At 31.2% G+C, this 24709-nt stretch overlaps 2 protein-coding genes across 5 annotated transcripts; both read right to left on the bottom strand.

Annotated features, from left to right (window-relative positions):
- Positions 1–5012: 5012 nt before the first annotated feature.
- LOC114165726 (vacuolar protein 8-like) lies at positions 5013–8466 on the bottom strand. 3 transcript variants are annotated; one of them, XM_028050303.1, is made up of 3 exons: positions 8056–8466; positions 7841–7916; positions 5013–6931 (listed from the first exon to the last, which is right to left on the bottom strand). In XM_028050303.1, exon 3 carries the CDS (start codon positions 6873–6875, stop codon positions 5190–5192), a length of 1686 nt encoding a protein of 561 aa, XP_027906104.1. In that variant the 5' UTR covers positions 6876–6931; positions 7841–7916; positions 8056–8466; the 3' UTR covers positions 5013–5189. The 3 variants fall into 3 exon arrangements, with proteins under 3 accessions (XP_027906104.1, XP_027906103.1, XP_027906105.1); XM_028050302.1 differs by lacking the exons at positions 7841–7916; positions 8056–8466 and adding an exon at positions 7189–7699; XM_028050304.1 differs by lacking the exons at positions 7841–7916; positions 8056–8466 and adding an exon at positions 7109–7236.
- Positions 8467–13279: 4813 nt separating this feature from the next.
- Positions 13280–16457, bottom strand: LOC114167180 (serine/arginine-rich splicing factor RS41-like). Of its 2 annotated transcripts, none has more exons than XM_028052173.1 (6): positions 16307–16457; positions 16011–16163; positions 14573–14685; positions 14087–14328; positions 13646–13909; positions 13280–13557 (listed from the first exon to the last, which is right to left on the bottom strand). In XM_028052173.1, the coding sequence occupies exons 2-6, from the start codon at positions 16114–16116 to the stop codon at positions 13521–13523; spliced, it is 762 nt and encodes a 253-aa protein (XP_027907974.1). In that variant the 5' UTR covers positions 16117–16163; positions 16307–16457; the 3' UTR covers positions 13280–13520. The 2 variants fall into 2 exon arrangements, with proteins under 2 accessions (XP_027907974.1, XP_027907976.1); XM_028052175.1 differs by lacking the exon at positions 16307–16457 and adding an exon at positions 14857–15105.
- Positions 16458–24709: the final 8252 nt, after the last annotated feature.

Here is a 24709-nt window from a genome sequence, read left to right as displayed (position 1 = left end):
TTTGAATTTTTTTAGAATTCAGATCCAAAAATTTGGATCAAGATTTAAATCTAGATCCAAATATATGGATCAAGTTCAAAATCCAAAATTCATTTATCATAAAAGAAATTTAAATTGAATTTTCTAAAATGTATGTCTTTAGGGCCGACACGATCGAATTTGTAGAATTTTGGTTGGGGCCAACTTGGTCAAATTTTAGCACAGACAGACTTAGCTGCCTTTTGCTCATGGCCGACTCGGCTAAATTTTGGTCGAGTCATACTCAGCTAGAATATGGCGAAATTTAGGTCATGCCAACTCAACCAAATATAACTAAATTTGGTCAATCTCAACCTATAGCCTAACCCAACTAAAAATTTAAATTGAAAATTTGAATTGAATTTTTTAGATTATCCATATTTAAAAATGTAGATTTATGGAATGGATATTCAATTCATAAAATGTATAAAATGTATATCAGATTGAAATCCAAATCCAATAAATAGATTTTAAATTTATTGGATTTTCATTAAAATGAATCTTAAATGGATTAGATCGGAGCAAAAGTGGACCATATCAAAAAAATTGGAGTTTTTGCCCACCCCTATTAGCCCATCAGTCTGAGAATATATATTTTTTATTCCAAAGACCTTTGAAGACAACGAGGAAGAGGTTAGGTGAAGATGGATGCCTTTTGGAGAGATGTAGGATTCAGCATGAGCTTGATTATACCTTTATTTACCTTTTCTTTGACAACATTACAATCTATCTTTGTATAACTTTTAGCTTGTGTAGATGTTCAGATCAAAAGAACCTGAGTGAAACTCTACATATTTTCAAAATAAAAGCTGAAAGATTTGGGAACTGAATTAAGCCTAGTGAGACATAGTCTATATGGCACTGTTAAAAATCTTCAAGACAACAACCACCTTCTTGTGGCCCCAAAGCAAGAAGACTATTATCACCTAACTACATACCTAGTCTTGTTACGAATCTTGCTTCTATTGAGAAAATCTGTGATTCTAGATATAATGTGTATTTCACTTCATTTGAATGTGTTTGTATAGGATCGCACATCGCATAAGGTGATCGTGCTAGGTTGTCGGCAAGGTGGACTCTATGTCTTAAAGCAGTTCAAGGAGTCTATAGTTGCATCCTCTAGTGTGGATTTATCTTCCTTTCATTTGTCTTCTTCTTTTTCACCTTTTTTATTTGTGACATTCTCGTTTGGGTCATGTTTTTGCATCTCGTTTAAAGTTTTTAGCGTCTACGAGATTCTTGGGTACTTTGGATAATTGTGATATTCCTGATTGTAGTGGTTGTAAATTGGAAAAATTTGATGCTTTACCTTTTAATAAAAGTATTTTTTCTTCTCTTGCTCCTTTTGATCTTATGCCTTATGATGTGTGGGGGTCTTCTTCTGTATTCACCAAAGGAGTTTCTAGATATTATTTCTCTTTCATTGATGATTCTACTAGTTTAACTTATATCTATCTTATGAAACGTTAGTCTTATTATCTCACAATTTTCAAAAATTTTAATGCTCTTGTAAAGACCCAACACTCTACTACTATAAAAATCTTTCGTTGTGACTTGGGAGTGAATACACTTCTAATGATTTTACCACTTTACTTGCTTCTAATGGAATTATACATCATACCTCTTACACAAACACTCCTCAACAAAATGGCGTTGCTAAAAAAAACATTATCATCTTGTTGAAACTACAAGATCATTCTTGTTATTTGTCGATGTTCCAAGTGCATTTTGGAAGAAGTTATTCTTACAGCAACTCATGTTGTGAATTATCCCAAACCTTCAAACATAAAACCATACTTAATAAACATAAAAAGGAAAACATAATCAAATAAATTAAAAATAAAAAGCATTTACCTAAAGCACTCCCATTGAACCATATACAAAAATGGTATGTTCATTTAAGTTTTCTCTTAAAACCTTGGATGACCTATTAAAAGAAGATACCAAAAAACTATGTACAAAACTCGCTGAGTTGTACTGTTCCAAGTTGTCAAGGTTATTTAATAACCTAAAAGGCATGTTTGTTATCGTCCTAGACATCCTGGGAAAGTACAGCAAAACAAAGTAGCATATAAAGACGACAAACACTATCAACATGTTCCTCTTCACTAACCAACATCTTTATCCTTTCAATGATGTCTCTAATCTTGATGTCCTTATTATGGAACAATGACCCAACTTCATCATAAACATCATTATCAAACAGAACCTCTTCACTTGCTTCACTCAAACATAAACAGATGGACACATTTAAACATATAATTTGACTAAGTGCTGTCAAATTTTAATGAATTCCCCATTTGGAACCTATCGACTAAGAACCTCTCTTATGAGTGGACAATTTATGTTCAAATCCTTCTACATATTCAAGCACCATGTAAAAGGTGTCACTTCAATTCTAGAACGATGCCTAGGTGTCAATATTCCATTCACTTCAACAATGTACTTTGTTTGGCATCGATGTTCAATACAAACCTATATTAAAGTGCAAACACACAAACACCAATTGAAAATACTCTACAATATATCAAACAAGAAAACAAATCCATGACTACAACATAACATTTCACTCACCTCCTTCTGCATTGATGATTTCACTTTATTGATTGGCTTCTCCACCTTTTGCACTGATGAATTGTATTTACGTTTACCAGCCATAAGAATGAATAGTAATCAACTCAAGTATGCACACTCATGCAAACAACAAAAACACAATGGAATAAAAAAACATGTTTTCTACACTCAATAGCATAATGTGATATGACAAGAATCCACAAAAGGAAAAAAAAAAAAACAAAAAACCAACACACATTCAAACCTACATTGACTTAATCCAAGAAAAATTGTCAACATAATCATTTCAGAAACAACAACAACCAAAATAAGAAGACAAAAAATTAACCCTAACCTCCACAACCAAATTTCAAACAAAAACTCATCCTCATCTTTCGGTTTTACAAAAGATAAAAAAAAAAAAAAGACATCACAAGCAATACTAAAAAATAAATATAACTTAGCATTACACACCTTTTGAAGAAGCGACCATGATTAGACTCCACCACAAAGAAGATAACTACAAATTCCCGCAATTACAAAGATCACGCCATTACAAACAACATCAAAAATCCCTCTTTTCCACGTCAATGGATATGGAGGCCAAACCGTCGAAGCTTTCGTCCAATTGGATAACCCACACTATTGCCACATAAATATGGGCTTTGGAGAAGAACAAGGATATGAAAAAGAAAAAAGGTTTTTAGAAGAACAAGGGTTGAAGAAGACAAAGAAGGTGCTCTCCAATTCAACAACGTGCTCTCGCATTTTCTACCTTCCTACCTCGCTACCTCCCGCTTTTTTTCAAAGAATGTCAACGTGGAAATTCAAAAGAATTGAAGAAAAAAAAAATACCCAGTTAGCTACCATGTTAGGTTATAAGTGTGGTTGTGAAAAATTGGTTGTCAGAATATTATCATTTTCCTTATATTAATGCCATTAAAGTTGGTTCACGGCATCAAGCTATCACCAAAACATTAAGGTTATGGCTATTGCTTAGTACACCCCACAAGTACTACTGCACCATGAAAAGAAGACCCACCATTGCACACATCAATGCCTCATGCTAAATCCATTGTCACGGTCACAACAGAGAAAGAGAAAAAGAGGGAGAATACGGCAAAGAAAAAAGAGAAAGTGTGAAAAGAAAAAACTCGCTCCAGGTAGTTTTTTTTTAGAACGTGTATATTTATGTATTTTGACAAATTCTTTTCGAAACATATTTCATATTTCATATGTGAGAATGTGTAGAAAAAATTATTTTTGAAAGACATTATATGCTTTATATAAAATTTGTTCCTTAAATCTTATTTTAGAATACCTTTTCTGGAATTTATTTCATACGATTTTGGAAATTTTATTACAAAAATTATGTTTCGAAAATGTAATTTCAAAAAATTCTATTTTGAAATTTTCGTTTTAAAATCTTATTTCGAAAATTTCAAAAAATCTACTCTGAAAAGTTTCCAAATATATATATATATATATATATATATATATATATATATATATATATATATATATATATATATATATACATATATATATATATATACATATATATATATATATATATATATATATATATATATATATATATATATATATATCGGTAGTCACTCATTCAAAGATAAAATGATCATTTTAGAAATTTGTGGGTGTAGGAAGTAAAAGCCTTTGTTATGTACGAAAGTAGAAGTTTTCCCAAAGCAAAGGAAAAAACAAAAATGATAAAGAATAAAATTAAAAAAAAATGTAATGGACCTGCTTAAAATATAAATGAAATATATTTACCAAATACATGATCGGTCCCCATGATAGTCCGGAGCCTATTGCTTCCTGCACTCACACTGAGAGAAAAAAAATATATCTTTTAGGACACTGCAAAGAAAAAGAGAAAATGATAAAACGCTCGTACCGAAAGCTTTTTCAGAATGTATTGCATGTGTTCCAAAAAAACTTATTTCGAATTCGACATTTCAGAAAGTTTGTTCTAGAAATCTTATTTCAAAAAATTGGTTCCAAAATACAATTATGCGTTCCAAAAGTTTATTTCTAGAAATATTATTCTGGAAATTTTCATAAAGTTTGTTCCAAATCATAGTGTACTATGTTAACATTTTTTAATTTGGATGGAATTAAATGTTATACATGGCTTTTTTCAATGTTGATGATGAGTGATTATAGTTTCTTCAAGAGTCAATTTGTAGGTGTGAAAAGACAATTTAAAGGATGTCGCTATTAATATTTATAATATTCTTATCTTAATGAATAGTTACGTGCAACTCTATTTGATTGTTTATAAAAGAAAAATATCATAATTTAAGACAAAGTTGTGTTCATGTTAATCACTTCATCTTAGGTTTTGAGAGTTTTCACTTGTTGACCAGAGTTCTAATGCTACCAAAATTAGAAGTTTCTAGAAATGAAACAAACGATGATACAGAAAGATAAAAAAGATTATATCAATAAACATTGATTGCACAGATTACAAATAGTTTACACTCTAAGCTACTTGTTTCATATAGACAATGAAACAACATTGACAAGAACAAAAGTAACAAAGAAAAAGCTTCATGATACAAATAGTCTCATTTGCAACTTTCAATGATGTTCCTCTACTTTCTGCTGAACAAGCTTCTCAATTTCCCTCTTTCCAACCTCTCAAGAAGCTTTTTAGCTCCTGGAATCTCCATCTCCGTAAGCTTCTTCAGATACCCGATTGCTCCATACGAAATCATCAGTTTCTTACACTTCTTACATGGAGAAAGTGATCCAAGGCACGAAACTGCATACTTTTTGGCAGTGTTCTGAGGGCTTGGATCAAGCAACTGCACAAGATTTGGCACACTTTTATCATCTTTCTTAACCTCTCTCCGATTCTGAGACAGAACCATTAGGCTTGAAATTGCTTGAGCAGCAACCTCTCTAGCAGCATTTGTTTTAGCCTCAAGCATCTTTATAAGAAGAGGGATGCACCCAGCTTCACCCACCATTTTCTTCATCTCCATTGAGCTGCAAACTCGGCAAATGACAGAAGCTGCAGCATGTTGAGCACCCAAAGATCCACACTTCAGAACATGAACCAAACGGGGAAGCAAACCCAGAGACACCAAAGTTTCCTCAGAAACTGATCCAACCAGATTCCTCAATGCCCCAACTGCAGATTCTTGAGGAAGTGGACCATCAAGATATGTCAGAAGACTTCTAACACCACCTTCTGATATAACACACTTTCTCAAATGCTCATTGCTTGAAGTGAGATTCTGCAAGCACTCTGCTGCATACTCTTTGGAACCTAACAAAATTCCACAGCTAAGAAGATTGATCATAACACTTACAATCCCTTCTTCAGCCAAAACCTGTCTCACCTCAGGAACAGCTGATACATTTGTCAAAGTACATGCAACTGCAGCCTGTGACACTGAATCTCCACTCTGACAAAGCTCAATCAATGGCCGAACACCACCATGTCCAACAATTGCACGTGTTGTTTCTGCTGACATTGACAATCTCTGAAGAGACACTATAGCCTTTTCTTTACTTACAGCATTACCAGATTCAACAAGTCTAATAAGAGGTGGAAGAACTCCTTCAGAAACTAACCATTGTTCACAGCTCCCAGATTCCACCAGAGAGCATATAACAGTAACTGTCTTCTCCCTTATCCTTGGAGATGTTGCTGTGAGCAATTGAACCAAAGCAGCAATGTTCCTCCTGCCAAGAACAGCCAAAACATTCTTCTCATCCTCTTTCATAACATCATAGAGTCTGTCCAAAGCTTTGTGCTTTGCTTCCAAGTGACCAATCTGAAGGCGTGCTAGAAGTTCTCTTATGCTGTTGTGTGTTGCAATATCTGATTCTGCCATAGAACCTAACACGGTTAATGGCAGAGTAGCTTCACCTAGCACACCGGTCTTGATCAAGAGACCACAATCCTTCAAATTCAAATCCAGTTTCCCTGTTAATGCATCAAGATCACTCTGCATCCGAAGCTTACCCTCGTACTTCTCCTTCACACACAACTCTGCCAATTCAGTGGCTTCTTTAAGTGTCTTTGACACAGCCTGCAATTGCTCCTTGCAAAGAGCGTTCTTGGAGAAACAAGGGTGGCTAGACAAATCCGATAAACAAGACGGAATCTGCTCTAATTTTGAAATGATCATCTTCCACCTACCAGGGAACACTTTAACCTCTTTTGCATTAGCAAGAGCCACAGGAACAAGTTCCTGTGCATGCAACAACCAGTTCTCTCTTGAACAAGCATCATCAACTGCTACTGCAGCTTTACTAGCTTCCACCATGATTTCAAATTTGGACAGAGTGGTGGTGAAGTAAAATTGAATTGATGTCAACAAAGCTGCAGAATAGAAGAAAACCAAGCTCAGAGAAATGATGGAGAAAGGCAATGATACTATAAGCATAGATAATTAAAAAGTTGTAGAGCAGTTGCAATCATAAAATACGTAAATTATAAATGAAGACTCCAATAGAAAATTCTCAGACAGTAAAAAGAAATAAAAAGGACAAGACCAACATCAATAACGTCGAGCATCTTATGATCACACACAAATCTTGTTCGAAAGCATGGCTAAACCATCATCAAAACTGAAGTACCTAAAGATGCCCCACGAGGCTTTCTTTCCCTTACTTTAGAGCAAGTAATCATTTAATGCCCTTTGGAAATTCCAAATCATGGTTGATGATAAAGGGTGTTGATGAAAGTGAGGGAATTGGCGTGTAACGGCTAACTATTAAGTCCAATTAAGGAGCCGTCGGTGGATAATATTATACAAATCAAACACATTAGACCAAAAAGACCCACCCCAAACATGGCATAAAATGTAGTAAACGACCCTCTCAAGGGGTACTTTTGTCATTGACACAACAACCTCCTCCAACTTTACTTTCCCACCATGAAAATGAAGGTTGGTTGGAGAGAGTCTCAAAGGTGAAAATTTAGGAAGTTTTGTTTGTCATGTTGATTCCAACCCAAATCAAGGATTTTTGTTTCTAAAAGAGAGGCTCCTCAAAAGTGGAATTCTTCGCAGGGTTTCTCCTTCTTTCTCCTCATAAAGGCTACCGGTTTGAGAAAGGGAAAGGCTTTACTTTGAAGGAAAGACACAAAACAAAAGTCTCTATCTTCAAGTTGTATTACACAACCCAATTATATCCAATGAATAACCCATTACTGTTTTTATTTATCTTTGTCATTTCTACTATTAACATTGATGAAAAATCAAAATCATAAATTCAAATAGTGATATACCTTAAACCAACTTGATTTGCTAAATCTTCAATGAATTGATCCTGTCATAAGCTATCACAGCTGTTCTCCACTGTTTCTGCAACCCAAATGACATGAGAGAAAATATCAAGTTCCACGCCAAAAAGGCAAGAAAAAGAATGGAAATTTTCTTATATGTAGAAAGAGAACAAAGCAAAGAAGCAACAAAAACAAACACAAGCACATGAAGAACCAACCTTTAAGAATGAGTAACTAAGGAAACAAGCTAAAGCTTTGCATAGCTTAATCTTCAAACTTGACACTCTCTATCACACTATAGTGTGCTTCAGAAATAGCTACAGAGAGCACCAACCACCCACCAACACTGGCAAATGGAAATGCAATGCTTCCAAACTCATCAATCAAAACACAGCTGGATTCACTCCAAAACCATACCCTTCATTTTCTGAGAATCAGAAACGTCTCTGTGTCATAATTGAGAAACAGACACGACACACTTTAGGTGAAAGTGGTGATCAAGTTTGAATCGAAAACCTGCTACAAAGTGTATTAATAAAAAACTCAGCTTCACAAAACGACACAACGAGTAAAATACAAACAACAACGTTCACACACACATATACCCACTATTCAAAAATCAAATTTTCACCAACGTGGAAGCCAGTGTCCGTGCTGAGGGAGAAGGGAGCTTATGTTTAGTGTAATGAGGCTTAAAGGTCGAGCAGGTTCGATGATCGGACGGTGCAGAATGCGGGTTGGACAGACAAGGTTACCGTTGGGATTTGTTAAAATTTGAAAATGCTAAGGATTTGTTTTGTACGTTGCAATGTGATGACGTGTAGACATTGCCACGTGTGAGGTGGGGACAGATGCTACTTTTCAAAGGGATTAAAGTGAATATCCCACGTGTGAAGAGAACGGATCATGAGGAACTGTTCTCTTCAATTCACAGTGATGATCAGTGTTATGTTTTTGAATTTGCAAACATTTGACATTGTTTTTGCACCGAAATTACGAAAATACCACTGATTAGAAGTTTGGTGAAGCAAAGCATGTGATGTTGTTGGCTTGGTAAGCTCATAGAAATTGCCACTGGATTGTTAGTTCCAATTTCTATTTTTTTATATATAAAATATTGTCAATCAGTATGAAATTTTGAAGAACTAATAAAGAAAATATTTGTATTGACAATCATGAAACAAGAAATCATAAAAAAATAAAAATAATTACTGAGTTAGAATTAAGTAACAGGCCACATGTTAAGAAGATGTGGTAAATAAAAAAAAAAACTCACACTTAAAAGAGAAAAATGAAAAGTTATAATTTAAATGTTAATTAATGAAATCTTAATGCCCAATTTCAAATTTGTAAACCAGTACTATAGCAGAATAACCTGATACAAAATCATTTTATAATGCTCAGAGTGGAGCTTAATTTTAAATGAATTTAAAATATTACATGAAAAGATCATTTTGTAGGAAAATATAAATTCTTTTCAAAATTATGCAAAGTAACATGAAGTTTCTTTAAAGTAAAATTTTAAATAAAACGTAAATAGAAATGGTATACGATGAAAATTAAATTACTTTTTCTGAATAAAGAATTTGAAGCACAAGAAAATTCGAAGTGTTTTATTAGAACAAAGTATTTTAAAAAAGAAGTAAGTTGATTGAAATATTACGACATAGGTTTTGTTAATGACTAAGTCGGTATTGATATTTTTAGAAAAAAATCTCCTCGTATAATACAATTGTTTACTTGGTCTCTGAGTAAAATAAATAAATAAAAACGACGGAAATTTTTAAATCATTGATTATTTTTCTCATAAATTAAAAACGTAAATTCTTCGAATATTGTTAAAATAATTATAAAATGTTATTTAAAAACTTATCTCGTTTCTTCACAATTTGCGGAGAAATAGTAACAAACCAATACAGAGACAGAATGATTGAGGAAGACATTTATACACGCTTGTTTTGAGTTGTAAATTTCAGTGTTGACCAAAATTTTTGAATGTGATTTAAATTGATAAGAATCACAAATTGATGTTTTGAATAGTTGTATTGTCGTTATTATATGTTTGGTCAGATTAATTTGTAGAATTGAAGGTGGAAAAAAAAAGGCTCAGTTTTTCGTCCAAATGTGTTTTGTTTTCCACACACGTATCGTCGAAGAAAAAAAAATGAGATGCGAAAACTTTTTTCCGATAAAAAATAAAATATAAAACAAAGTTAGTTTTGCTTATTTTAGCTTTATGCTTTGTGTTATTGACTAATCATATTATTAGTGGATCCCATGTTGTATGTTTGGTGGATTGTTTGTTTGGTCTCTCTTTGTAACATATGAATAATAATTCATTTTCAACCTTGGACAATTAATAATATTTGTCTTCTCCGATTATTTTTCTTTTCTTTTTTTCAATTTTTTATATAATTTTCACATAGTATCAATTATTATATCTATGATTATTACTTTCCAAATATCTTCAACTTAATCTTTCTATTTTTCACTTCTTTAGATTTTTTCTACTTGAATTTCCACTAAATTCTACTACCAAAACTTGTTGATGTGGTAGTAACATGTTAAATAAACGATTTCTGGCAGAAAATACAATACTAGCAAAGTTTAATTTTAAAGAAGATGAAGTTTCTCACAAGTTCATTCTTGAATTGTGTAATAAGATCAATTCTTGGTTGTATGGCTCTTGACCTCAATAACTACATCAATCCTCACCAAAATAGAAGTATTGGAACACTTGCATTAAATCATGAAGTGCCTAAAAACATATTATGTTTCTCAAACCTGAGTTAACATTAGAAAATTGAAGTTGTAGTTATGAGTAATCAAGAAAGATAAGTCAATAAAAGAAATTACTTTTATCAACGAAGCAAAGTATCGATTTATTAGTTGTCATTAGATCACCAAATTTTTTAGAGGATCACATAAAGTCTATTCTTGATGAGTTCTTAGAAGAATTTGGTTCTTTTATCACTTCTATCATGTCATAGTTGGATTCATAAATAATTTATTGGAATCCTATTTTTGGCCCAAAAAGAATATTTGAAAAAAAAATTGAGACCAACTTGATATCATGCAAATAAAGCTACAATTAGAACTCCGAATATAAGTTATGGCAAAGGCAAACTAAATCTCCAAACTATAGAAGGTCATGGTGATCATGGAGGAAGAATTAATAATAGAGGTGGTTTTCATTCTAGAGAAAGAAACTCAGTGGAGAGGTATTAGCAAAAACATGTGGTCACATAACTCAAATTCAAGACCACAAGCTAAATTTTGTGATAAAATGGTCTTGTAGTTGGTGATTGTTGACAAAGATATAATCGTGAATTCCAAGTAACTATACAAATTAAAAACAATCAATTTGACGCTCAAAATAAAATTCACAATAATCAAAGAACTTTTACTACTCTTATTACTATCTTGGATTCATTATGGTATCCAAACAATGGTGTTTCTCATCAATTTTAATAAATTGTACCATATTTTTTTTTTATTTGGTTCATGTCTTACCTAATTTTTTATGTAACAATATATATATATATATATATATATATATATATATATATATATATATATATATATATATATATATATATATATATGAATATGTTATCTTCATCATATGAGTTATCTTTGTAACAAATACAAAATGAATAGAAAAGAAGTATAATATTAAATTCTATCCGACATGTACGAGTTCACCAAATAAATAAAATCACAAAAATTATGTATATTAACTACTACGATTGATGAGACAATGTTAGATAAGTGGATGGATGGAAATTGAACAATCCAAGCATATGCTAACATTATTGAATTACTTAGATACTTTGGCTTTGTACTTATTGTAGAAAATAATGTAAATAAATAAATAAATACATGGAAAGAGAGATGGAATAAAATCCTATTTGTTTAATGAGCTAGATGATTAATGTGAAATAAATTCACATAAGACTTTGAAGCTAAGAAATTTATAAAAAAAAATGAAGTGTTTTATTTAAAGAGTATTTTAAAAATAAAATTAATTAATTGAGATGTCTCAATATTATTGTTTTTGCTAATAACTAAGTGGGGATTGATATTTCTAATAAAATGAAGTGATTTATATAAAACGATTGTTTACTTGGTCTTTGGGTAAAAAACAACCACTGAAAAACGACAAATTTTAAAATCAAGGATGAAATATTTGAGTAGGAAAAATAATTTAACATTTTTCTCATAAATTAAAAACACAAATTCTTCAAATATTATTAAAATGTTATTTAAAAAAACGTATCCCATTTTTTCGCGATTTGCGGAGAAATGGTAACAACAAACAAATGCAAACAAAATGATTGAAGAAAACATTTACACACGTTTATATCTTATGAGTTGTAAATTTCAGGGTTGACAAGAATTCTCTAACGTAAATTAATTGATAAAAATAAAATTGATGCTTTGAATAGTTTTGTTGTCGTGAACATATGCTTGGTCATATTAATTATGTAGTTTTGAAGTTGGAAAAAACTCAATTTCGTTTAAAAAAATAAAAAAATAATTCTACACTTGATCTAATAATAATTTTAGTGTGAAAAGGTTATTGTCGTCATATCTCACGTGTGAAACTTTTGGTCACTGTCGCTGTTTTTCATTTTCTTATTAATTCAAAATCGCTCACAGTTATACGTCTCTCACATCATTGCCTTCTTTCATAACTCAACTTTTTCTTTTTTAAATTAGGTCATCAAATCGAAAGATCAAAAAGAGTTTTAAGTCACTTTTAGTTCCTATAATATTTTACAGATACACAATTTTAAAATTTTAATTGTACATTAGTTTTTTAATTTTACATAAAAATATTAATATGAATGTGTACGTGAGATATTAAGATTTAATTTGGAACTTTACTATCGATATCGTACATGAATAATTAATTTCATGTCATTTATAGTATTATCATTCATTCAATATTTAATTAATTTAAATACATGTATTTATCGTAACGTACAAATAAAAAAGATAAAATAAATTTCATAAATACTTATCTGAAGTAAAAAAAATATTGTATTCGATGATTTTTCCAAAAATATATTAGCAACTCGATATATCAACGGTATATTAAAATTGTTTAATTCTAAATATTTAAATGACCAGGTAAGTAATTAAATCCTATAATAACTAAAATTAAACATACACAAAACAAACAAGGACAAAAAAATGAATTTAAACTTAAAAAATATTGGAAGCAATATTTCTTAATATTTATAAAATATTAACGATACTTCAATATAAATAATTACAATAACTCTTAAACTATTATGATGTCAAACCAATAAACATAAATAAATTTTTCGACTTATATAATAAAGCAATCACAACAAAGGTATACAGAATAAAATATAGAATCTTCACACAATATTTACTTATCACGTATTTATCTACATAATGAAACATAAGCAATGAAGAGCAGACCTTCGGTTTAAAATATGGCAAACAAAAGAACATTTTTCAGCAGAAGAAAAACCATAACTTGACATGCAGCACGATTAACAACATCTAGAATGTCTTTAACAATTTAAGGTTCTAACCAAACATAACAATATATAAATACATTACTAAGTTTGAGTTTTTGCTGCCAAACTATGGACTAAAATAAAAATAAAATGGTCTAACAACAATTTCACAGTTCTACAGTTTTTCCTCAAGAACGTGATCTTTCTCGGGGTGGTGGAGACCGGCTGCATGAACAGTAAAAAAGTCAGAAGAACATAACGAAATAGCACCAAAAACTATTTAAGAAAACAAAACAAGTTAATTAAATCAAACCTATCATATCTCCCATTTATCGGACTTTCAGCTCGTTCATACTTGGGGCTTCCTTTTGTTTCTGGTCGGGAAGATGGATTTGATCCATGACCATAATCTGGGCTACCCCTACCTCTACGATATGGACTGGGCGATCTACCACGACCATACCTCCCATCAGGCGAATCATGACCTCTTCTTTCAGGACTGTATCCGTTCCTTCTATCTCTGTCATCATCATCTCTTATGGCATACTCCACTGTGATAACACGGTCCATAAACTTGCTGCAAATCAAGCATTAAACAATCAAAAAAGAGGGTTAAACTAATAATTAGCAAATATATCCCCTCCCCCTTACCTTCTTTACTCATGTTACTGAATTCAGAGTATTTCAAAGGGGTAAAAGTTCGGGGAATGGGGAAACACGAAAACTGGTCAATAATTGAGAAGGTGATTACAACCTCAGGTTGGTCGCCTCCAAAGCTCTAGTAGCATCCTCTTGTGATTCATACTGAATAAAAGCAAAATTCCTTCTGATCCTTATATTTAATATTTTCCCATAAGGGTCAAAATGTCTCTCCAGATCCTTTGGCCTGGCGTGAACTGGATCAAAATTAATAACAAACAAAGTTTTGGATGGCCTTGAATTAGATGAAGGTTTTCTGGAATCACCACCACCTGACCTTCTACTGTCACGTTCTTGCTACAAATCAAAATAAAAAGACAGTGAACGTTAAAAACTTAAATTTTGAACAATAAACCAGAATTACAAAATAAGCAGCAATTAAAAGCACAAGTTCATTTGAATAAACAAACATGTGTCAACTAGTGAGACTAGCACAGTTAGTATTGATTTGTAGTATGATCAAAAAAGCATGTACACAAGGTAGTATAATAACTATCATTGGTAGTAATCACAGTACAATTTACTACCTACCACAACCTACCTTAGTCCACTCAACACGAATCCGGCGTGCCTTTCTACCAAATTCTGTTCTATCAAGCCTTCTGATTGCATACTCAGCATCACGTTCATCTTCCATGTAAATGAAAGCAAACCCTAAGAAACAAGAATGTTAAACACAAAAACAGCACATAAATACTTAATTTAAACATTTGAGGACTCCTGGCATGAAGACAATTTAGGAATGATGGTGTGCATCAACTTTGTTGATGAGATAAAAATTCAACATAAATCGTGAATAAAAACTGTCAAGAAGTACCACAACACCTGCCACAGTTGCGAAATCATCATGGTTTCTATGTTGAAACATGTTGGAAATTGAACACTGAGCAAAAGTCATGAGGAATGAAAAATCAATGAATGCTGAGGAAATGCAGAATGGCAGGGCAAGGACGGATCAGATTATTTCTTCTGGAAAAATACAAGAAGGAGAAGCTGGGGCACATTCTAGAAAAGAAATGCAGAGAAGCACATCCATCCAAGAAGAGCATGGACATTCCAACTTTCCAAGTAATCCTGCCACAAAGAAATGATTGAGTATGGGGGTTCATATCTTAATGACAGTTCTCTTTCTTAAAAAGGAAAAGAAAATGTACATCCATTCAAAAGAAACTAGTCAAAGAACATCTTGACCCTTTCAAGAATCAATTGAGGATAGAAGTCACGGTTGACAATTTTGGGATGGTAAATCATGGAAGAATCAATGGACTCCGGGTTGTCAAGCCTGCTCCAATTCACGTTCAAGACAAAAGAAAAAAAAAAAAACAGAAAGTTTTAAGAGACTAACAAAAAAGCATCTCATCCCTTATATCCGGTGCGTTAGAATACAAGTTTGGGTTAACACAAATATGAGGATTTTACTACTTATACTCTGCCAAATGTGCAAAGAAAATAAGTGACAACTTAATTCGCTTAACAGTTTCAGAGCAATGAATAATTTTCTTCCTTTGGTTTCCTGTTGTATCCAAACCGACATCAGAAAAGGGTCAATGAGTTCTATGATTCCTTTAAATGGTTGTACATAACATTTTCCTGTCCCAAACATGAGACTCAACCCAAGTGTACAATTTTATCTCAACTTCCACATCCTCAAACACCGCCATTCACTGTGTAACGCCAGCCAACCTGCTTCCTTGCAACAGAACAAACTCATCTGTGAAACATCAAACCTTCCAGCTCATACAACCCGTCCAACTACCACGAAGCAAATTCAGCACAACAACAACCAAAACGTTTAAAACTATCACAGCAAAATTTCAACTTTGCCACCCAATATACCAAACCCATCATCAAAAAATCACAATCCAGAACATATGTAATCACAATTGACAATGCAACAAAAAATTTGTCCTGAGAAAGAGCACTAATAAACTAAACAAAATTAAATTAAGAAAAAAAAATGAAAACAAAGAATGATATACCAGATTTCATGTCGACTCTATCGACTTTCCCGTATCTTCTGAAGAGCCTCTCCACATCAGATTGACGCGCGTCGAAATCCAGGTTCCCACAGAAAACAGGCCTCATTTTATCCTTCAGCAAAGTCAAAGCTTCGGAATCCCTTTGCACGCGACCTGCAACGCAATGCAAGGAAAAAACAAGTCGTAATCGCAGATCGATACCGATGAGATCGAAGAAAAAATTTGGGATTGGACGGATCGCATGTGGAGGAAGAAGGAAGTGAAGTAGATCTGATTTTGGGTGGAAGAATCGGTACCTAGCCGGAAGGGCGGAGGGTTTGCGATAGAAACCCTAGGCGTGAGATTGGGAAATTGCGATACAAGAGAGAGAGTAAGAGAACGTTGAAAAGTGAAAAGAGTGAGGAAAAGAAGGTAATGTTCACATCAAATCATAAAGCCACGTGGCATGAAGTTCCTATCTATCTTTACTTCAAAAAGTATTGAAACTTCTGTATATTTTGAAAAGAAATTTTAAACATGTGATATTTTAAAAAAGTACAATGATATATTTAATATTGGTCTTTTTATCAGAAAAAATAATAAATTAAATTAAAATATTTGGGATACTTTCCCATAAGATCCTTTTAAAAAAAATAACTTGATACTTCTTTATAGTTGCAAATATGTTATAAAATATAGACACATGTAGTTATAAAACAATTTTAGAGACCTTCCATTACATACTAATTTTTAAGGTTACATAACCTTTTATGTAAAAATTTTGTGTTTTGTTAACATAGTAGACATTATAACATTTTTCTAGTGGTTGTCCACCCTTCTTTCACCTGATGTAGCATTGTCTATCATCATTGCATATGTTTATTGTCACCCAATTTCATTCTTGTAGTAGAAAATTTATATTGTCATGTTGTGTATTCCATATAAATAGAAAAGTTTTACTCTGCTGCACTCCTATCCCCTATAAAAAATAGAACATATTTTCCCCAACGCTTCCTTAACATTCTTTTCATGTTAGAAATGTCCTTGCTTTGTCCAATCCAGTTAAAGGTGGTTAGTCTACTTCCTTTAGGTTGTAATCTTTTTTTTCATTTGATGAACTTAGTGCATTGTTGTCGATTTCAGAGCTACCCCATTGCCATTCTTTCCATTTCAGTACAAGACTTTCATAACTTTCTTTGCTTGGTTCAGTGCCTCTCCAAGATGTTTTTCCCTGAATTGTTTCTATCCCTACTTTCATACAGAACACCATGGTACCTACCTAAAAGTACATTATATTTAACAAGTTGAAAAAAAAAATTAGTGTTTGCCCAATTTACCCATTTAGAGGTAAAAGACATCGTAATGTAGATATAGGATTATAAGAAAATAAGTTGCATAAAAGATGTTAAAAGCATCCCTAAGCAAAAGATAATAATTCTAAGCTGTTGAATTTTGTTATGATAAGTATTTTAAGCATGTTATAGGTTTGGATATACACCAGGCAGAATATGTGAACTTCACTTTAGTGTCTACCCTTTTGTTCCCAAAGATGATTCTATTTCTTTGGCCTCAAATACCCCCACAAAATTTTCACCCATAAACTTCTTCAGATTGCATTTTTTTTTTCTATTTAATTCCAAATTGTAAAACTGAAAGAAGTTTTATTTTGTTTCATTGGGGATCACTATGGATTGACCTACCCATTTACTACAAAGGTTCCACATGCTGTACATTATGTTACAAGTAAAAAATAGGTGGCTAACATTTTCGTTGCTTGACCGCACATTACACAAAGGTTATTGTCTAACCTTATCCCTCTTTGGCTTAAATTGTTTATAATTGGTACTTTATTCAGTAGTACTTTCCAAAAAGTGTTGGGCAAAGGGTAATACTTTAACCTCCCAGAAATAACTATACCTCAAAATCTTCCCTCTGGGTTAAATCTTGCAACTTATTATATGGTGATTTAATAGTATAATTGTTTGATTCTGCATCTTTCCATTTTAGTGTGTCCTTTATCCCCCTATTAAGTGTTATACTTGTTGGATGTTCCATGAAATTGTTTTATTGGGATACTTCCCATTCAAACCACTCTCTTCTCCATTTTAGGTTCCATTCCCAAACATCCACATTCCAACTTCCAAACTTTTGTATCGTCCCTTGCTTATAAACGGAATTAAGATATAATCTTGGTAGATCTCGTATATAGGTTGCTTAGTTTTCCATCTATCTTTCCAAAAGTCAATTGTCTTCCCTTTTCCTACTTTCCATTCTATGTTTCTTGCAAACCAGTTCCTACGTTCTCCTTCACTAATTACATTCATAATATCCTGCCAACATAATGATTTATGTATACTATTAGTCCTATAATTCCAAAATCCGTGTATTCCATATTTGGATTCCAAAATGGTTTTACACAATCCTTCCTTTTCTATTGTTATCCTCCATCTCCATTTTCCTAATAACACAATGTTAAAGCTTTTGATATCTTTTATGCCAAAGTCACCATCCTCTTTTGGTTTACAAATATTTTCTCATTTTACCCAAGCTATCTTTTTGCCTTCACTACCCCACCCCATAAGAACTCTCTTTGTATTTTCTTGACTTCCATCTCCACTTTTGTTGGCATCTTAAACAATGAAATGTAAAATAAGGGTAAAGCATTTATAATATATTTTAGCAAACATATTCTTCCTGCAAACAAAAGATTTTTCCCTTTCCATCTTGTCAATTTGCTCCTTACATTTTCTACTACCGTTTTTCACACGTCATACCTTCTATGATTTCCACCTATAACCATTCACAAGTAAATGAATGGTAGATTCATGATTTTGCAATTCAACATTTTAGCATATTTTTGTATTGTATTAACTTATATTCCCACTCCTCCTATTAAGCTTTTTGAAAAGTTCACTTTAAGTCCAGAAGCAAGCTCAAAGCACCTTAGGATACTCTTTATAACAATAAGATTTTTTTTTTGTTTTTGCTTCACATAGGAATAAGGTACCATCTACAAATTGTAACATGTGGACTAACACCTTTTTATCCCCTACTCTTACCCTTCCAGTAGTTGTTTATTTGTTGTCATCCTTACCATTCCAGCCAGCCCTTCAACAACAATTAGAAATAAAAACGGGAGTTAAAGGGTCACCTTGTCTAAGACATTTTGATGGTATAAACTTTGTGGTTGGGCTACCATTAACCAACATTGAGATAATGGAGGATTGTAAATTTTCCTTTATCCAATTCATTCATTTATTGCAAAATCTCATTCTTTTCATCATATAAAACAAGAACTGTCATTTCATTGAATCCAATGGTGGAGACTAAACGGGGCCATGGCCCCCCAAATTTTTTTTATATTTATATAATTTTAAATATATTTTTTAAAATTTAAATATGTTTAATATATTTTACATATTTAATATTCTAAAAACATTATATATTTATATCTATATATAAAGAATTTTTTGTCTATATTTAATTTTCAATTTTACCTTTTAAATGTTTTTTAAATAAAAATAATTATTTTATTAATATTATCTTGATATTTTTTATTTAAATATTTTTTATTTGATTTTTTTTAAGAAAATTAATTATTATAAATGAAAATTAATTATTATAAACTGTAAAAATTATTTATATTTAATTTTATAATTATAATAATAACAATAATTATAGTTATTTTATTATCATAAAAAATTTAAATACAATGTTTTTACTAGTTTATATAAAAAAATTGAAATTACTTTTTCGGTTTTATTTTCGTTTAATAATATCAAGTTGGTCTTTCGGTGTTTTTTAGTCTCAATTTAGTCCCGATTGTTAAAAAAATGATGCAATTTTTTCATTTTTCGTTAAATTTCTTGAATCAAATGAAGGTTTTTTCATCAAAAATGAAGTTGTGAATAAGGATGGTTTGCTTTGCTAGTGTAACTGACATAATTCTAGTGTCAATTTTGATGAAAAATACTTGCTTCACTTCAAAAAATTTAACGAAAATGACCAAATTGCATCAATTTTTAAAAATCTGGACCAAATTGAGACTAAAAAAAATTAGAAAACTAACTTGACATTTTTGGACGAAAAAATGGACCAAAAGAGTAATTCAATCAAAATTTAGGCACCTCCAAGATATTAGTTGAAGATCCGCCATTGATTGAATCATAAGTTTTCTCATAATCAACCTTAACTATGACACATCTTTTCTTTTTATTTTGATTTTGTCTATAGTCTTATTTGCAACCACCACATTATCAAACAACCCTCTGCCCTCTGAGATGGTTGAGGATTCTAAACATTCCTTTATCCAATTAATTCATTTATTTCAAAATCCAATCATTTTCATCATATAAAACAAGAACTATCATTTCATTGAATCATAACTTTTCTCGTAATAAACCTTAACTATGACACATCTTTCCTTTTTTCTTTTGATTTCGTTTATAGTCTCATTTGCAACCACCACATTAACAAACAACCTTCTGCCCTCTAGGGTTGCAGATTGGGACAAGCCTATAACCTTATGTAATACCCTTTTAAGCCTTAAGGATAAGGTTTTTGATATAATCTTATAGATACATCCTACTAAGGAAATATACTTATGCTCATCTAAAAGTTGTGGGTTCTTACATTTTGGTATGAGGACAATGAATTATGAATTACATTTAATATTGTTATATTTAATGTTGGTTAATTATGTTTTTAGTTAACAAATTGTTTCATATCTCAAAGTTTAGTCCTATTTTGTTCTTATATTTAAAAAATGCATAAATATAGTCCTTCTCATCTAACGACATTAGAGTTTTTTTGCCGTGACAAACAATGTTGTCATGTGTTGTGTGTTCAAGTGTGTGTCCATGTGTACTTTTCTTTTCCTTTTCGCCATCTTTCTCACGACACTTCCTTCTCTCCCTACCCCACCCTCCTAGCCTATTAACATCCTTCCTCTCGTTATGAAGGGATTGTGAAAATGAATTCAAAGTGGGGAGAAAATTTATATGTTTGCAGAAGATGTAGAGGACGTGCAAGTGGGACTCCTTGACTTAATGGTGGTGGCAGTGATTGAGATTGATGGAAGAGAGGGAAAAGAGAGAGTGGAAGTTAAGGTTTTGTCATTTTTCAATTTGGGAGAAATTGTAAACCGTATTTGCTTTCAGTTTCAATCAATTAAATTTGTTCAATATATTATATTATATTATATATCTAGATCAATATCCATCCTCGTCCCTGTCTACATTCCTGTTAAAATTATTAATAAAAACAGAGTTGTACCCTTGTTTAGACAAACTGTTTGTGATGGTTCTTTTGAGAGACTTCTAAAGAGTTCTTGTAGACACTTTCCCTTGTACTTAGTAAACATTATTTGAGGGTAAAAGAGAGATGCTTCTTCCATGTGTTGTAATGTTCTCATCTAGTATGAGGAGCTAAATCGCTTTAAGTGTTGAAGCAAAGATGTAACCCCTTTGGAACCCTCTTGTATTGGTACTATTTTATTTATAAAAGAATGTTTTCATTACATGTTTGTTAATTAGTTTATGCTTGTTTTTGGATGAACTAATCACTTGTCTTATATCACTGGCTTTGGATTGAATGGGAACTGGTTCCAGGTTGTGATCCAACTAATTCTCCTCTTGCTTTTAGATTCTAGAAATAGATTTAAGGCCCTAGCTAGTTATAGAGTTGTGATTTTAATACAGGTCATTCATTCAAGCAATCGTTAAGGAATCATACGAAAGTTTTATGATCTTAGGCTATAGGTCCAGGAATAAACCTAGAGTTACATTCAAAGAAAACTTCCAGAACATGATTGATTGTATTTTTATAAATAAAATTTGTGGCAATACAAAAGAGGGATATAATGGTGAAATATAGTTTCAACACGTCTTTTAACTTTGAAATCAACCCTTGCTTAAATATGTTTTTAACCCAACCTCATCACCTTAGGTTAATACTATTGTTTACATTAGATCTATTTTTTGTATACTCTTCATGCAACCTAAACATTGCTTTATTCAATTCAAACTAGTTAGACTTCGTGTTTTCTACCAAATTCATGTGGATACAACACTTGTTGTACTACAAACTAGCCGATATACTTGTTGAAAAAATTGATTGCATTGGACCATCAACAACATACACACTCAAAGATGAAGATTCTCGATTTCAAAAATGTCACATGCTTTCAGAAATCACAACGAAGCACACCTTCCTAAAATCACATCCAAAAACACAATGAAAGACAAACTGTCAACACCCAATTTCGTTCGAGTGAATAAATTTATTTTTGAAAAAAAAGTTAATAGTAAATAAAAAAAGGTGAAATAAAATTATCTTCAAAGATTTTCAAACTTTAATTTTAGAAAAAAAAAGAAAAAAAAAGGAGAAATGAAAAAAAAAATGAAGAAAGAACCCAATTTGTTATTAATTATCGCACTCCTTCTCATAAGTCCAACAATCAAACGTTTTTTCTACCCTTTGTTCCTGATAAAGAAATTAGTGATATGATTCCAATAATTAGAAGCAATATCTATTCATATGGTTATAATCAATATTACTAATTGTGATTGATTCTAATAATTAGAAGCAATATCGCGATATCTCTTCATATGATTATAATCAATATTACTAATTGGGTTTGATTTTGTACTCTGATTTGCTATGATTTGATTCTCATAATGTGCTGCTATCATGATCAATTTCTTCCTTGTATTTTTTTAATTATTAGAAAATATTCTAATAATTAGAAGTAATATCGTGATATCTTTTCATATGATTAGAATCAATATTACTAATTGGGTTTGATTTTGTGCTCTAATTTGCTATGATTTGATTCTCATAATGTGCTGCTATCATGATCAATTTCTTCCTTGTATTGTTCATTACAATTAAGGCTAGGATTGCATTGAGATTGCAATGTGTGAATATAAATAGACAATCTGTCACATGAAAAGGATGGGAAAAAGAAAATATTCTTTACACTTTTTTTTTCTCATTACCACCCACCCATCCACACCTCTTTAGAAGGCAAGAAAAAGAAAAAATAAAAGGTAATTATAGTATACAAAATGAGAGGGTGAGATTGATACAAGAGAATAGGAATTGAAAAGTGTAGAAGGTATATCATTGTTGTTATTTTTTTATTTATTCATTCCCTTTTTCTTATATTATCTTTTAATATTGAACGTGTTTTTATTTTACATCTATCTTCGACCTTTTGCTCAAGAGATATTATTTTCTACTATTCATAAATATTTTATTCTAAAAATCATAAAAAATAGTTTTCTTTAATTCTTTTAGTGTCTGTCTGGTCGTTCACGTCCTGTGACACCTTTTTTTCAAATTTCTTTTTCTAAAAAATATAAAAAAATATAAAGAATGAAAGATAAAAAATAGTTTTCTTTGTTTAATTTTTGTGTTTGTCCGGCCACTTGCGTCGCGTGACTTTTATTTCCAAATAATTAAAAATATCAAAAAAACATAAAAAGGTTTTCAAAATTCACCAAATAACAATTAAATCTTTTCTCAAATAGGTTTTTCATAAAGAATTATGTAACCCTGATATCCATTGTCATTGTGAATGAAGATACGTAGGAGCAAGGATTAATCCTCGTTGGGCCCAAAAAACCAAAAAAATATTTTTGTTTCTTTTGTAAATTCATTTATTATTATTTTCGGGAAAAATAAATATTTTGAAAAGCTACATCCTTTTGCACATTTAATTCGTAGCGTCTTAGGACGGGTGTTGTGGGGTGCTAGTTTCTTTTGTAAATTCATTTATTATTATTTTCGGGAAAAATAAATATTTTGAAAAGCTACATCCTTTTGCACATTTAATTCGTAGCGTCTTAGGACGGGTGTTGTGGAGTGTTAATACCTTTCTCACGCGTAACCGATTCCCGAATCCAAAATCTCGATTTTTCGCATACCTTGTCATATCTTTTTTATTTTTTTCGTAGTTTTTCAAAATAAACTATGATGGCGACTTCAAACTCTGTTTTTTGTGAATTTTATTTTTGGTTTGTTATGCCGTCGCAATTTCGGTTGTGACACAAATAAACACGCAAATAGCCTTAAGTATGAGAGTACAATAAAATAAGAAGAAAGATAAAACACAACATGAAAAAACTATTCTTAGATATTTAAATTAAACTTGAATTGTAAAAATTTAAAAATATAAAAGTTGCTGCGATTAAAATTACTAACATAAATTATTAGTTTTTCAACGTTTTAATAAAACCAAAAAAAAATAGACACCTAGTAAAAATGATTTTTTTTAGTGCCTAAAGTATAAAAAACTAATAATTAATAATAATACAAATAAGACATATTATGTACGATATTAATAACAATCCTACTATATATTTTAGGAGTTGCATACCAAATTGAGAAACAAGAAAGATAAAGAATTTATATGAAATGACAATAAGTACAAAAAGAGAAAAAAGAAAGAAAGATCACAAGCATATATTATAATAATATATATATATATATATATATATATATATATATATATATATATATATATATATATATATATATATATATATATATATATATATATAAAGATATACATCACATAGAGTGCATAAGAAAATCAAACTTGACAATGACAAAAAGGGAAAGGACGAAAGAAAAAGTTATATAAAAATTTGAAAAAATTTAGGATAATAGTTCTTTTAGTTGTTGAAAATACTAAACAAGATAGTTATGTCGAAAAT

Source organism: Vigna unguiculata, chromosome 10 (assembly GCF_004118075.2).
Source record: "Vigna unguiculata cultivar IT97K-499-35 chromosome 10, ASM411807v1, whole genome shotgun sequence".
NCBI classification, from domain to species: Eukaryota; Viridiplantae; Streptophyta; class Magnoliopsida; order Fabales; family Fabaceae; genus Vigna; species Vigna unguiculata.
Note: the sequence above shows the minus strand (reverse complement) of the source record. Positions and strands in the feature narration are given on the sequence as shown.

Bases quoted from the DNA above. Each gene is read 5' to 3' on its own strand.
- LOC114165726 (XM_028050302.1), bottom strand. From the start codon at position 7,240: ATGATTACTTGCTCTAAAGTAAGGGAAAGAAAGCCTCGTGGGGCATCT. The intron at 6,932-7,188 runs GTACTTCAGTTT...TCTATTCTGCAG, and splicing joins GCCTCGTGGGGCATCTTTAG to CTTTGTTGACATCAATTCAA.
- LOC114167180 (XM_028052173.1), bottom strand. From the start codon at position 16,116: ATGAGGCCTGTTTTCTGTGGGAACCTGGATTTCGACGCGCGTCAATCT. The intron at 14,686-16,010 runs GTATATCATTCT...CTTGTTTCTTAG, and splicing joins TAGAGTCGACATGAAATCTG to GGTTTGCTTTCATTTACATG. The intron at 14,329-14,572 runs GTAGGTTGTGGT...TTTGATTTGTAG, and splicing joins TTCGTGTTGAGTGGACTAAG to CAAGAACGTGACAGTAGAAG.